The sequence below is a fragment of the Clytia hemisphaerica genome, unplaced genomic scaffold, assembly GCF_902728285.1.
Source record: "Clytia hemisphaerica strain Z4C2 unplaced genomic scaffold, Clytia hemisphaerica genome assembly, whole genome shotgun sequence".
NCBI classification, from domain to species: Eukaryota; Metazoa; Cnidaria; class Hydrozoa; order Leptothecata; family Clytiidae; genus Clytia; species Clytia hemisphaerica.
Window position 1 is genome coordinate 3,020,653 of NW_027103836.1, and position 15,177 is coordinate 3,035,829.

The 15,177-nt window shown below is 34.8% G+C and overlaps 2 protein-coding genes across 4 annotated transcripts in view; one reads left to right on the forward strand and one right to left on the reverse strand.

The window, feature by feature from the left end:
* LOC136807268 (uncharacterized) overlaps positions 1–15,177 on the reverse strand; it is a 147,430-nt gene that overhangs the window by 44,307 nt on the left and 87,946 nt on the right. For 2 of the 3 annotated variants that reach the window (XM_067063869.1, XM_067063871.1), the window contains 3 exons: positions 10,956–11,627; positions 9,803–10,000; positions 8,678–8,845 (listed from right to left, as the gene is read on the reverse strand). In XM_067063869.1, coding sequence (XP_066919970.1) covers positions 8,678–8,845; positions 9,803–10,000; positions 10,956–11,544 — 955 coding nt within the window. In that variant the 5' untranslated portion in view covers positions 11,545–11,627. Of the gene's footprint in view, positions 1–8,677; positions 8,846–9,802; positions 10,001–10,955; positions 11,628–12,922; positions 13,145–15,177 lie in introns of those variants that run through there. The other variant, XM_067063868.1, reaches the window with a different exon arrangement.
* On the forward strand, positions 3,052–8,095 carry LOC136807271 (uncharacterized). The gene is made up of 3 exons (XM_067063873.1): positions 3,052–4,242; positions 6,214–6,606; positions 6,987–8,095. Exons 1-3 carry the CDS (start codon positions 3,204–3,206, stop codon positions 7,745–7,747), a joined length of 2,193 nt encoding a protein of 730 aa, XP_066919974.1. The 5' UTR covers positions 3,052–3,203; the 3' UTR covers positions 7,748–8,095.

A 15,177-nucleotide genomic window follows, 5' to 3' on the forward strand; every position in this document is an offset into this window, starting at 1 on the left:
GGGTGGCCAGTGGGGTGGATCACTGGGTCACAGAGGCAGAGGTGTAATGATGAAATATTGATGAGTCAACTTGGTGGCTACACGCTTTTTTATAAGAATACACTTTATAAGAATCTCCATGATTCTTAACCTGAGAATGCTGTAAGAATATTTTAAGATGATTATGTCGTTCTTTGTTAGGGTTAGGGTTAGGATCTGTCGTTCTTTTTGTAGCTTTTTAATAGTTATGTGTCGTTCTTTTTAGACGGGCTGGAAACGTTACATGAACAGTCTCTAAACATAAAGTCGTGTTTGCGAACACACTCTTTCTTTATAATCATAAACTAGTCATGACTCTCATTAAGGCGCCACCGCAGCAAGACGAACATATAGAGTTGAATTTGCGTTCAAAAGGAATGATCTTAGTCCTACAGTAATTTTTGTTAAGAGTGACCTCTCATCTGACACATAATTCTTTCAAATGCTAACAAATGTGTCAAGGGAGTGATTTACAGTCTACTTAGAGTGACATCCGTGCCTTGTCTTACACGTTTTTTATAAGAACAATTTCATAAGAATACGAGGTTGAAATTTGGCCAAAACCTAAGAACAAATTAAGAAGAATCTGAGCCTTAGATTTCAGAAATTACTGAGAAGTACATGTTTCCATTTTCATTAATATTGACATTTAAGCCTGAAAAACTCATAAACAAGCTAGATGCTGATTGGATCTACCTGATGATGAAAGTTAGATAGCAATGCGAAAAGAAAAATGAAAAAAAAAACAGTCAGAAAATATAGCGTTTAGCGAAAATACACAACGCAATAAATTCATATATAACACATATAATACGTATAATACATATACCACCTGTAACATGCTTATTTGCCTTAAACACGTGCGCTGAGAGCATGGAAAGCTATTTTCTACTGTCAATTCATATCCATTTATATTTCCTGCATCACATTGAGCATAAATATAATTCTTGATTAAAGTGACTTTAGAACCATTGTATTTCATAATGTGATCAAAAATTTTATTAAAAAGTGCCCATTCCAATGATAAAATGACAAAAGAAAGTGTCATTATTTTTCTAGCTCTATAAGCTATCTCTACGAATTTTTTGAGGCTAAGATGACTGTCAACTTATATCCTTTTATACAATAAGTATCACTTGTAGTATGATCAATATTTTTTGGGGAATTTCTTTGACAATCATTGCATTTAAAGATTTTGTCAATATTTTTACAAGAACGTGTCATGTTGTCAGCATTATGACAATGATATAACAGTACTACAGCTTAAAGTCAATAATATGTTTGGTACTGGCTAATTTGAAATTTGGGCTACATTAGTTTAAATTAGAAAATTTTCAGAAGTGAAATATCAACGATGTAACTTCATTTTATTTTTATTTTACTTGACAATATATTTCGATACTTTTGTATCATCATCAGGTCTAAAAAATAAATAAAAGATAAAAGTTAAAAACAGTAAAACCGAAAATTTTCGGTCGCCGTAAAGTTTTACGAACTCCCCAACTCGAAACTAGCAACTCCCCAACTCCCCAACTAGAACATTACCTAGACTCCTATTAATAATGTTTTTAAATGATCGGGCTCCGTCACATTTTGGGCATTACCATTACCATTTTGCATCATTGTGCCAAAAATCAGAAAAAACTAATGAGCCAATCTCGAGAAAAGCTGGTAACAGACGGACGGACGAACGGACGAACGGACGAACGGACGGACGAAAGGACGAACGTACGGACGGACGGACAAAGGTTAATTTATAGGACCTCCAGGTAGGGCCAAAAATTAAGAGCAGCCCAGCAAGAATCAAATGACTTACTGGTTTTTCCTATAAAAAGCGTATATCTGAAGATACTGCTCTTCATATGTTATTTTACTAATGTACACGTTTAGCAACATAACTGTCCGAATACTTTGAGTAGAGTAATATTTTTAACCTATGAAGAGCGCTTAATAACTACTTGTGGTATAAAAAGGGAATTTCCCAGAAAAGGGAATTTCCTTAGATTCATTAACTCTCAGGGATAAGAAAAAGACAAACTGAGATTTCAAAATGAGTAATCAGATCAAAATAACTCCGGAAAAGTCTTTTTGATGATGATAAAACAATAGAGATAAGAATGCCACCGTTAAGCGGGACTAAAGTACTGAAAAACGCGCGCGAAATTATGAGATCTTTGCCCAACTTCAATCTTGTGCATAAATTATGAGAATTTATGAAAAATTTGCTATTTTGCACTTTTTCCACCCCTCCCCCCGTCTACAATGCTGAATGAGGAGTTGGAAAGCAAAACTGGGCCAGCTATATCATTCATCAGCATTGTAAACTGGGGGGAAGGGGTAAACACATTATAAATATTAGTCTAGAATCAAAATTCTCATTATATTATGAACAAGCTTGTTCATTATGCATGAAGCTATGAATGCCATCTTCAGTCGCTTATAGGCTCCCTGCGGTGGCAATTATAGTAGAACCAGCAAACTTTTGGTTAGACTTGGATATTCTTATTTTTTTACATTTTGAGGCAGAAGTCGTTCTTTTTATGTTTCTTTTCTTTAGGTCGAGATTGGCAAATTTTAGTTCTTAGGCGAAAATAAAAAAAATGTAGTGTTTCTGGAAACCAGCCAGGTGAGAAAATTTTTCTTCGTTCAACATTGACAAAATTCACGCTTTTTTTAGTAAGAACAAGTAAATTCAGGCTGACTCAGGCTGGGCTATTCTTAGTTTTTCGAAATTTGCAGGCTTTAATGTTATTACGATATTCTTAACACGCTTAAGTAATACGTTTCTTTACTTAAAAGTTGAAATAGGTTTAAAATCTATTTAAAAGCAGTACTTTCAAGTATTTTCTGAAATCTGAGACTTACAATTGTTCTTAATTCGATGTTAGGTTTTGGCCAATTTTCAGCCTTGTGTTCTTATGAAATTGTTCAGAAAAAGCGTGTTTCTCCCGGAAAAGCTGTCACTTTGTTAGTCTAGCAAGCTAGACGACTAATTCAGACATAGTACGAATAGTAGAAATAAAGCAAAAACTAAATCCCGTAACAATAATCGTATTATCATATAACGCCTATACTACTGTATTACACGCATTATAAACGACTCCAGTCTATCACTTTGTTTCTTTATTTTTCATTTAGTAAGAAGATCTCCTCCTAGTCTATACTATATACTAACGAATGAAACAATGGTAAAAATGAGGAAGAAAATATTTAAAATCTCCTTGTTGGTTTTTCTCTTGCTGGTAGCCTTACTCTTTGTAATTACAGACAGCTTTGGAAAAATGATTATGGATACTTATTCAACGGTTAAACCGTTAAGAGGGATCTCTATTGTCCAGAAAGCACCATCTTGGTCTGCCAAACTTAACCAGATTCCTGCAACGTTTCAAAAGACTAATGAGGTCCAAGATGAGGTTCCAGTTACTTTCAACATAGAAAACATAAAAGGTTTGAAGCTGAATCGGAGCTCTGTCATACAACGATATAGAAAACGACATGGGTTTCAAAATGATACTCAAAAACATGACACCGTCTGCAAAATACCAAATTTAGATCCACTCGGTCCGAGTGGAATGAATGCTTGGGTCACAAAAGCAAAACAACGTTGCAACGTGATAAAACTTGGTAAAATTTTTAATAATCGTTTGGTCATTGAAGATCCTGGGAGAAAGATTAGTAGCGTTACAATGGAGTATATTTTAAGAGGGCGTAAAAGAAAGGCGGATGGTAGTTTACATCCACCCGAAGGGCGTGCATCAATGATTACAGATAGAACATATAATTATCATAAAGTACTCAATGACGACTTCCACGTTCATTTTTCTTTATCTCAAAACATCAGTTTTGATGTCAATCAAGGGTCATTTATATCCAGCCCTTTGGAACACGATTTCATCAAAGTTAGCATCACTCAAAAATCTGGTGTACAAAAACGTGAATACTATTCAACGATCTCAAACAAAACTAAAGTATGTGGTCAACATGGTCGTAAATTAGATTCAGATGGTCAACGATATGGTGATAAATCCAATCCACAAGCAACAACAACAGGATTACCTTTCAATATTCATATGTTTATGGTTGATGCAACATCTAAGGGTAATGCGTACCGACAGATGCCAAGACTGATGGAGATTTTAGAGGAGGATCCAGATGCAATGGTTTTCAAAGCTCATGGAATTCACGGTGATGGGACCACTTGTCAAATCATGGCTACACTCGCTGGTAAGTGCTCCCTTTTTCTCAAGTGAACTACTTATTTTGGTAAAATCATGGATTTAAAACATTGAATGGAACGGTGGAGAGTGAAGTATTGTATTTCTATTGTTTCAGAAAACAAAAAAAAACAACAGAAAACTCGAAGGACTTCTGATTTTGAAAAATGATTAATACTCTTATTTCTAAAATGTTCTCCAACTTTATCTATTCGTACTTTTGCTGGCGAAAGGTTTATAAATAAATGCTAGTATACCAAGCGGATACATTTATGAAATCTGGTGTGAGAAAAACATCACCAGACAAGTAAAATCAAACAAAATGCTTATAATGACACGGAATTTTCAATTGGGAATATCTTTCTTATATTTCTCCGAGAAGAGCTGAGATTTACTTATAATAGACGTGAGTCTCATAGCTCCAATGTGGTATGAAAATCTTTCGGTGGCACGTGGTGGCACGGTGGTTTTTTTAAGGTTGAAGTATAAAATTTCTGATGTCAATATTAAATTTCTTATACATAGCATATTTTTGCATCTTTCTCGCAATATAAAACGTCATAACGACATATTATTTGCAATTAACTAGCTGATTTTGAATCTCGGAGGAAAGCTTAAAGTCTCTTTTAGGAATTGGATAAGTGCTCCATGATGAGGAACTGAAATAAAAATACTACGAAAAATCGTTTATTGGTGGAAGGAGGGTGAACAATAATGTCATTACTGCCGACAAGGCTTGTACATGAGAAATAAACGTCATAACGACATATTATTTGCAATTAACTAGCTGAGTTTGAGTCTCGGAGGAAAGCTTAAAGTCTCTTTTGGGAATTGGATAAGTGCTCCATGATGAGGAACGAAAATAAAAATACTACGAAAAATCGTTTATTGGTGGAAGGAGGGTGAACAATAATGTCATTACTGCCGACAAGGCTTGTACATGAGAAATTGGCAAAAATCAGTCTGTTGTTTTTCCAGCGTCTAATAATTCCTTGGTAAAATACGAGTTAGTCTATTTCATAGGATTCGTGCATCTGTGTTATATGATTTTCTGTTCAATTTAAAGGCAAAAATGAAAAAATCTGTGCAGACTTTCCTTTACGAAAAATGTTGGTTATTTTTTTTTTTTGTCATCAGTTTTTTTTTTAAACTTAAGTATTTGGATGGGTCACAGGCAAAGAAACAACAAATTTCTTCATTGATAATTTTTTTTTGTTGTTCCTTGCCTATGACCCATCCAAAATATTTAAGTTTTAATAATGGAAAGACAGTCATTGAAGAGTTTTCTCTATTGTTGTTACCTTAAAACTTATAATCTCGTAAACGAGTGTTCAACAATAAAAAGTTGATTACTGTAGTTATGTAGAAAAATTTCGTGTACTAAAAATACGAATCCTATTAAAACAGGCAAGTGACAAGCAATTTTATATTTTAATTTATATACTGCGAGTATCAGACCTTAATTCACCCTGTGAGGACAGATCGATATTCAGTTAAGTGCGGTAATTATCCAGGACTTTGGATGAATGCCGAACCAATGAAACTTGAAGACGCAAAATAAAGTGGAGATCATTATTAAAACATAGCGGAGTCTCTATAACTCGAACCTCTGTAACTCAAATGTCTCCTTAACTCTCCTTAACTCCTTAACTTGAACAAGTTTTATAGTCCCTTCAGTTAACAATGTTTTATGAATTCCTATTCCATAACTCGAAGCAAAAAGAAGACCCTTGCAGTGCACTCTATCAAAAATACACCCTTACAGAGATTCCTACCCAATAAGAAACCTACCCAATAAGAAACCTACCCAATAAGGGCGGCACATGCTGTGGGTCGGACCATATGAGTGTCCCCCCCGGAATCCTTTATCAATACCCACAAAACATTTGTTTATGCTTATGGGTTTGAAACCGAAAGTGTTGAGGAGAGAGTTTAGGTTTCCCAAAATATCCATTGTTTTATCCAATTCTTTATCATATAGGTTATCAATACAATCAAGAAGACTCCAATCCATGGCAACCTCCAAACAAAAAGAATTGTGATGACATCGATCTAATTTTTAAAGATTTCCAAAAATCAGGCTACACAACACTTTACAATGAGGACATAGTCCTCGGAGGTGTTTTTCATTATAAGATGAACGGGTTCAACAAACCTCCTACAGATTGGTACCCACGCCCTTACTGGATAGCCGCCCATGAAATGCAAGGGGGTTGCGGGAAGCCACCTTGTATATGTGAGGCTGAAGAAGTGATTCAAGCAATGAAGACTTTTACAACTTCGTGTGAAGATGAGAAGAAATTCTCCATTCAGATAACAAATAATGCTCATGACGATATGAACCTTTTGTTTTTGTTGGAAGATCATCTTATCGGTAAGAATCAATTAAATTTGAGATAGATGTCACCCAGCTGGCACACAACGTTGTTCTAACGTTTGTCAAACGTTCAAAACGTCCATATTACGTTAGCTGAACGATGAAACAACGTTGTGTGCTAACTGGGTCACGACTCGCAAGAGTCATTTTCCAAATATAAACTATACGAGAGGCCCAAAACATTCAATCTTTTGAAGTATGACTTTGAAGGAAGTTCGCAAGGTTTAGCCTATACTTTCTCGTCTTTCGTCTCGTCGAACTTTATACTGTCACAAAAATCAAGGTTCTATTCTACGCGCATTCAACAAGAACAAAATTTTCAGAATTAGCTAAACTGTGAAGCTCAGTTCAAAATTTCTTAAACAATTATTTTTCAGATATTTACGAATTCTACAGGGAGAAAGCACGTGTCGACAACACCATTTTGATTCTTTTTGGTGATCACGGCGCCCGATGGGGAGCACGCGGTAATTTCCGGAACACAAAGCAAGGTAGATTAGAAGAATTCAACCCATTTTATTCAATAATTTTACCGCCAAGTTTTAAACGAAATTACAGGGAGTTATACGACAATATCGAAGCGAACCAGCATGTTCTGACGTCACATTTTGACGTACATTGGACTTTAAAACATATCTTATCTTATCCAAATGTCGAGGAAAAACGCACTGCCGGACAAAGTTTATTCACAAAGATCGATCCAAAAGCTCGGACATGCAAACAGAGCGGTGTACCACAAAAATATTGTTTTTGTATGAAGACTACGCGAATCGATTCAAATTCTACTCAAGCTTTCAAAATTGCTGAGACAGTTGTTTCATTTATTAATAATAAGATTGAAGAGTATGACATAATACCAAAACAACTCTGTGCTCATTTAACATTGACGAAAATTATAAGTTTGGAATATGCTACAGATGAGCAGAAAAACGAAGGTATATTTTACATCATGTTCGAAGTTGCGCCTTCCAATGCAACATTTGATGTCCGTGTGCGCAAAGACTTGAATAAACGAAACGAAACTTATCATGTAGATCCAGAGATTAGCAGAACAAATCTTTATAGAAATCAGCCAGCTTGTATACAAATGGCATATCCAAAGCTAGCACCATATTGTTATTGCAAATCCCAAACTTGATAGACTTAAGAGTTTAGTTGTATGTTTTTTACATATTATTAGGGTAGCTTTTGTCCATTTTTTATATGGATTTTTTGTAGAGAAAGGGGGTTGTACTCTTACCATGTGACGGGATTGACCCTTTTTTTTAGTACGGTATTACAGGATTTGACGAAAAAATAGACGGGAAAACGGTATTCTGGTAAAAGCAGACGGTGAATTTTATTTGTAGTATAGTATATCTGATGATCGCACAAAGGCGTGAAACTGACAGTAATATATGGATTTTAAATTTTAACTAATGAAAATATATGTATCAAAGCTCTACCCAGTGTATCGAGCACTGTTTCAACATTTGTTTTCAACAATGGTATAAATTTAATTTTATAAATTTTTGAATGGAATTTTACTGTAGTATACAAAATGATTTGCCCCCTGTTTTCCTTTGAGCGTCACCAAATTTGCTAATTTGAAGTTTTGAAAAATGTTGATATGAAGTTATAATTAGAATGAACTGTTGTATTGGTGCAGGGATTTTAAAATCATGAATACAGGCTGTATTATGCCTATTATGGGAAGGTCAATCTTGTACTATAGAACCACTTGCGCCACTTTTTGATTCTTCCTGGTAGACGCTGGTGCGTGGTACCTTTCGTGTGTGATTTTAGAATTACAAACATTAGATTAAAGGAACGATTTGGGGAAAGAAGACTCATGATTCTCATATTCTCCCCAGATGAGATGGAGTTTTTATAAGATACCTTAATAATTGGTCATTCGAAGTAATAAAAATGACGCGTTCTTTAGAAAAAATAACAAAATTTTATTATTACTGGTTAACGACCAACCAAATCAAATAAGAGCTTGTAAAAACTCCATCTCGTCCCATTTTCTCAGTGTAGACTGATTAAAAGTAGAGGGAAACATCGTCTTTAGATGTAAAAAACAAACCTGGACATTGTTGACACGGTTCCGGCATTCCTAAAGGCGCACACCATCTTTCTTTAAGCTCTGTATAACTCTTCTTGCCATTGTTACAAGTGATATTACAAAATTCAGTTGTCCAGTTGAAGGAATGCCCTCGTGGACATCTATTCCATTCAACAGGATTTGAGCATCCTAAAAAAAAAGGAATTCAGTTTTACTATGAACACGGATATTTTGCCGATTTGTATCAAATTAAATTAGAATCGTAATAAGGATCCTGAATCGAAACGAATTTGCCTTTAACTGAAATGGTCATGAGAAATTCACACTACTTCGAAAACTTTCGATAGGCTAACCCAAAAGCAAGGCACCCCGCAAAGTAATCAACTTTCCCTTTCGAAATTCCGCTTGATTTATTGATCTAGAATAAGTAGAGCGGATATACTACCGAGGCAAGTCTACCTTCCTTTCCACTTGTAGAAAAATATCGTAAGGGGGACGTCACCGTGGCAATTTTTTTTCTGTACACGGCCTAAGACCTAAACCAACGGCCTAAGACCTAAACCAACGGCCGAAGACCTTCAAAGCTTTAAATCACAGTTTTCCAGCGGCCGAAGACCTACGTTAGTCGAAGATCTTCAGATTGGATGTGTGATTGATGCTGCAACGGTCGTGGACCTATTTTAACGGCCGAAGACCTGTAGAACTTATGTTTTTTAATCAATGTTTTGAACGAATACCTTTTTATTCCAAAACTAGCTATCGCCATAAATCAGATATTCGACTGTTGAAAAGAAAAACATTTTTATTTTAGTTCCATTGCTAAGTCGGGATGCAGTTTCTTATAATATTTCTCAAAAAAGGTAATAAATGAGCTAAGTTTTACAGGTCTTCGGACGTCGTGATCTATCTATCGATTTAACCTCGCTAATGCGAACAATTGTAAAATTAAAACTACTAAATCATACAATAACTTCAGCGAAAAGGCTGAGTAAGGAAACATTTTGCATAGGTTTTAAGATAAAGTTTTCTGAGAAGAAATCAAAATATCGTTAAAAAATGTGTTATATTCTGTCTTGATGATCGGTTACATATCCCATGGCTTTTTATGTTTCCCTCTTTGCTTAGAATCTGAGAATATATACTCACTATTTGATGTCCAAGGATCACCATAAATTTCCAAACACTCTCTTCCAACACATGGGTACATTCTGGTCCCCCATCTCTGTGGCAATAAACATTTTAATTGACCCATGTAACAAGCACATTGAAAACAATGGTATGTAGAGTCTTTCGATATAAACTGGCAAGAATTATGGGTAAGATTCACACCTCTGATTGAACAACCTTCAAGAAAAGACAATCAAGTGTAAAAAAAGTGGCTGCAATTCTTTCCATGATTTTTCAATTCCAGATAAAAGAATCAAGGGTTTTATTTTATTTTATTTCAAAAAAAATCCTTACCGGCGTTTGTACTGGAAATGGATATCATATCAATACATGCCCACAAAATAAGTTTTTCCTGTGGGTTTTTCTGGTGATTCCAGGGTTTAAGGAGCCCAAAGAAACCTATAAGCCGAATTTCTACGCCGCGTACTATTCTTTTTTCAAAGTTGGGAAACTCGAGGGGTAAATCACTCGAAAAATTATCGTACACCTCTACAAAAAGTCAAAAAAAAAGTCAACAAAAAAGTCAAAAAAAGTCAAAAAAGTCAAAAAAAGTCAAAAAGTCAAAAAAAAGTCAAAAAGTCAAAGAAAAAGTCAAAAATTCTTGAAAAAAGTCAAAAAGTCAAATAAAAGTCTTGAAAAAGTCAAAAAGTTTCTTGAATGGGCGGATTGGTGGAGCAAAATTTATGGGTGGTTGGCGTTTTTGGACAGATTTGGGCGGAAAATCTTGGGCGCCTGAAGACGTTGGGCGTTTTTGTCGGGAAAAAGTCAAAATGGAAGTCTGAAAAAAGTCAAAAAAAAGTAAAAAAAAAGTAAAAAAGTCAAATGAAAATTCAAAAAGTCAAAAATTATCGTACACCTTTTTTCAAGTGATTTACCCCTCGGGGAAACTTTTTAGACTAGTTCTCTTAGACTATAATAATTGTATAGGAAGTAGGGCTAATTTTACGAGGGCGTTCCAAAATATAATCAATGTATTATCAAGCTTCGGAATTCAGGAGGAAAAATTAGTTCAAAATTTTCTCGGCTTCCATGTATAAAAAAAAAGATATGCAAAACTAAAATTGGACTAGAATTTGTGAATATGCATCGAATCTTCAAACTTTCAAAATTTCAAAATAAATAAAAAACAAACCTCTATTTCGAAATTCTTCATTTAGTGTTTCCGAATTTGAGCAATTACGACATGTCCTGGCGATTTCTATTCCTCCTATAAACATTGGTTTAGTAGATTTGCAAGAAACATCTCCTGTATGACCACAACTGCATGATATGTTCAAACCATGGATAAGGACCATCCAAGTTGAATATGGAGATTTTGGCTGGCCATCGAAAAGACAGTTGCTGCAAACATATTTTGCTCTTGATGTACCATTTCTAAGTCGATCAAACATCAGAGAACATGCTGATACATCGTAACAACGATCCTTGTTAATGTAATTACAACCAAAATTCCCAGATCGTGAGCATTGGCATTTGACACATTCGAGACTTGGAACTTTTATCGACTCACCAGTTTCAACTTTACTGGCGTTGGACAGATCTTTGGAGTAAAACGGATTTGAGCAGTATGAGCAGCTGATAACAAACGGAATCTTTTGGCAATTTTGACAAACCGTTGTTCGATTCTTGTTGATATCAAATTTGTAACAACTGACATTATTCCCTGCTGAACATTGACAATATGAACAATGTGATCTGGAGATATTGTTTTTGAAGGTCATTGTCAGGGAATGTTGGACTTTGATTCGACATTCGAATTCGACCTTGATAACCAGGACAGTGAGATTGAATCTTGAGTGAATTTCTATGAAAGAGTATGATTTAAAGTTGACTCGTTCATTCTTACTAGCTCGGAATTGGAATGAAAGAAAATGTTTTGCTAAAAATAACATAGAGTGCTCAAACATTCATGTCTCAAAAGATCTGGTGAAATATTTTAGGGTAGATATTCTAAAATCTATCTTTTACAGCTAACAAATCCAGTGAGGATTCTCATAATTCTAGTATCTTTTCCATTTGGGATGAGGGTTCAAGTTATCCGGAATCGGGATCATTTTAAAAATACTTTTTAGCCAATACAGATAGGGGGTCCAACTGGGTCTGCGGTACGGGGTTATATTTAAAGAGGCCCCCAGCGGCTTTCGTGATGGCATGATTGGCGTTTTTTTCAAGTTCGTGATTATGTGATTTAATATTTTAAAGTGCGTGATTGCGTGATCGGAGGAACCAACGCGATCAACGTGATCGTGATAGATAGGATATTTAACTCGTGATAACGTGGTTTGAATTTTTTGTTGTTGAGTGATTGCGTGATTTGAAAGGTGGCTGGGGGGGAGCCTCTTTAAAATAGGTCTTTACAATGACAGTGACCAAAAATTAAGCCCGATTTAATCACAGTTGAAAAAAGTGAGATGTAAAGCATTTTTTCTTATCGACAGAATGGGCGTTTTTTGGATGCTTTAAGGACGCCTCATGTATCAAAAGTTATTCAAGAAGCAATAGCACAGTTTAGCGCCAGTTATAAAGGTAGCGATAGATATAAAAGATATAGCCGATAGATAAAAAAAGAACAGTGCGAAAGGACTTGTAATTTATCCTGGAAAAACTCATCACAGTTGAAAAAAGTGAGAAGTAAAGCATTTTTTCTTATCGACAGAATGGATGTTTTTTGGATGTTTTAAGGACGCCTCATGTATCAAAAGTTATTCAAGAAGCATTAGCACAGTTTAGCACCAGTTATAAAAGTAGCGATAGATATAAAAGATATAGCCGATAGATAAAAAAAGAATGGTTTTTAAATTATCCTGGAAAAACTCTAACTCGAACCCAGTACCTTAGCTTTTTTATGATTCTAACAACCTCCATAAAAATCAAGAAATTGTGCGAGTGGCTAGGAGATTGCGAATAACAGAATGATAACGGTTATGGCAAAACCTTTAAACTTATTCAAAGCAAATGTTAATCTCGTACTCAGAGCAACGTCTCCACATTTTTGAATTTGTCAAAGGACGTGGTAGAATCATTGGGGCCAGAATCAGAATCATAACATAAGTACTAAAGGGCTGGGAAGGATTTTATTGAGCACTTGCACAACATTACCTGAGCCACCTGCCAGTAGAGACGTACTGATCTCAGTAACGGTTGCATATGGGTTATTTTGAATTATATACAAAAGTAATAAAAACAATTTAGTCATCTCTTATTTAGTATTGTCATATTGCATACATTTTACATCATTTTTGTCAACTTTAAAAATTCCATTCTGCTCATGAATATTTCTTGGACTTCGATATTCCCGAGCTTCAAACGATATTGTTTGTCTCTAAGATCTACTTTAATTAATTTTTTTAGAAGTGATATTCCTTATCCAAAATAAATTAAGCAGGTGCAAAAAATTATCAATAAATAACATTGTACTGTTGATTTTTTCTTTCGATTTAGCACAGAAAAGAATTCTATTTAATTTGATTTGATTTGTTTTCCTAACATAAGGTTTATCAAATGGGTCCTCAAATCTGATTTTCCGTTTCTTTGCACTGATTGAAACACAATAGATCGAGCTGGATTGCATTTTTAAAACCAACTCAAGTTCACAAATTTCCTGTATAGACCAGTGGCCGAAGTAGTGAAATGTGTCACTTGGTAGCACCCTTTAGATTAAGGCAAATTTTGACAACAAAAAGTTTGTCCTGTGAGTTTCCTGCAGTTTTCGAGTGAATAGATTTTTAGTTAATCGATATAACTTATCAAGGGTCCCCTCTTTACTAACAGTTTCTTAGTACCGTGAATAGCACAGGTCAAAATCATATATTGACGCTGTGACGACGAATCGAGATTCTATTCAGCGCGCAATCAACGAAGACAAAAGTAACCATGACGACCATCCAAGATCTTGGATGAGGTTCAAAGTTGATATTTTTATTCCCGTCGTTGAAAACACAACTTACAAAAAGTCTATTTTTTCGATTCAATTAAAGTGACATTTCCATAATTAAAAGTTTATTAATTACTGTTATACATTTGGGGATCATGTCTTCAGAGGTTAATATATTTTTTGAAAACTTAACCTCTGATACTAAGGGTAGTTTCTTAGAGGTCCGAAAATCAAATATCTGATGCTACCAACGGATTCAGCGTGAGAATTAGATAAAGAAAATGAGGTTAATTGATTAGTTTCGACCACCTGGTGCCGAGAAATTTTCATAGGAGCATTTCCAGAAAAAATCTTTGCTACAGCTACTCCAAAAATGGCATGGTTTGTCAAGTTTCAGTGTCTAGATCTCTTCATTTCAAAGGTGGGTAAATATGATGAAAAACTGCTGACTCAGCAAAGAATATCGATAATATTTAAACCAAAATATCCGATCACCATAACGCCAATAATATCTTCAAGCTATCGTTGATTTGAATTAAAGTTGGATTTTTTTTATAAGTTTGCAAACCGTTAAATATTTTTAGGCAAAAGGCTAAATTTAATTCATCTTTCTTGATTTCTAATCTGTACAATTGAAAAAGTGGGATTTTTAATTGGCATTAAGCCCGAGCATTTAGCTCCTTTATTTTTCGGTATATAGGTAGTTTTTTTATACCTACACCGGCAAAAAAACTGTCGCCAAGTCGCTGAAAAATGAGTGTACCAGTTTGTTTTTTCTTCGACTTCGGTTGGCCCATAAAATGAAATGAAAATGAAATTGGCCTTGTCTAATAAAACAAAAAATATCAAGGATTTTGTTGTTTTGAGACTTGAATTCACGTATTCACGCGCTAAAAACGTCCAATTCACGTATTCACGTCAGAAAAGCTCATTCACATGTCAGGCCAGCCCCCTGGGGGAGCCCTTGAACTTTAATATGGAAACATCACTTCTTGATTTTAATTATAAATAAATCAGCACCTGTTTGTTTTTTTGAAAAAAGTTCTGAAAATTGAATAAATTCAAAATTTAAAAGATTTGCAAATTTGTTTATGTTCACAAGATTCATTTTAATACTTGGACAGAGTCAACTGCTAATTAAAAAAGCAATTAAAGCAGGACAACTATTGGACCCCACACGGGGAGTTTTAAGAATTTAAGCATAAGTTTAATCATAATAAACAAGTTCCATAATAGGTTTATCCAACAGCAGCTACACTAGAAGTACTGAAAATTTGTAATCGAGAGTGTTTCTTTTATTTTTATTCTTTGTGTATTGTACGGCTCTATATCACCTTTGCTCGCCTAAACAAACGACAGTATTTTGGTGTTTTTAACATCGTCAGCAAAGTGGACGGCAATTTTGAAGACATATGAGACATATCAACTTTGCTTTATACCGTCTCCTTCGATTCATCTCGAATACATAAACTCGCTACAA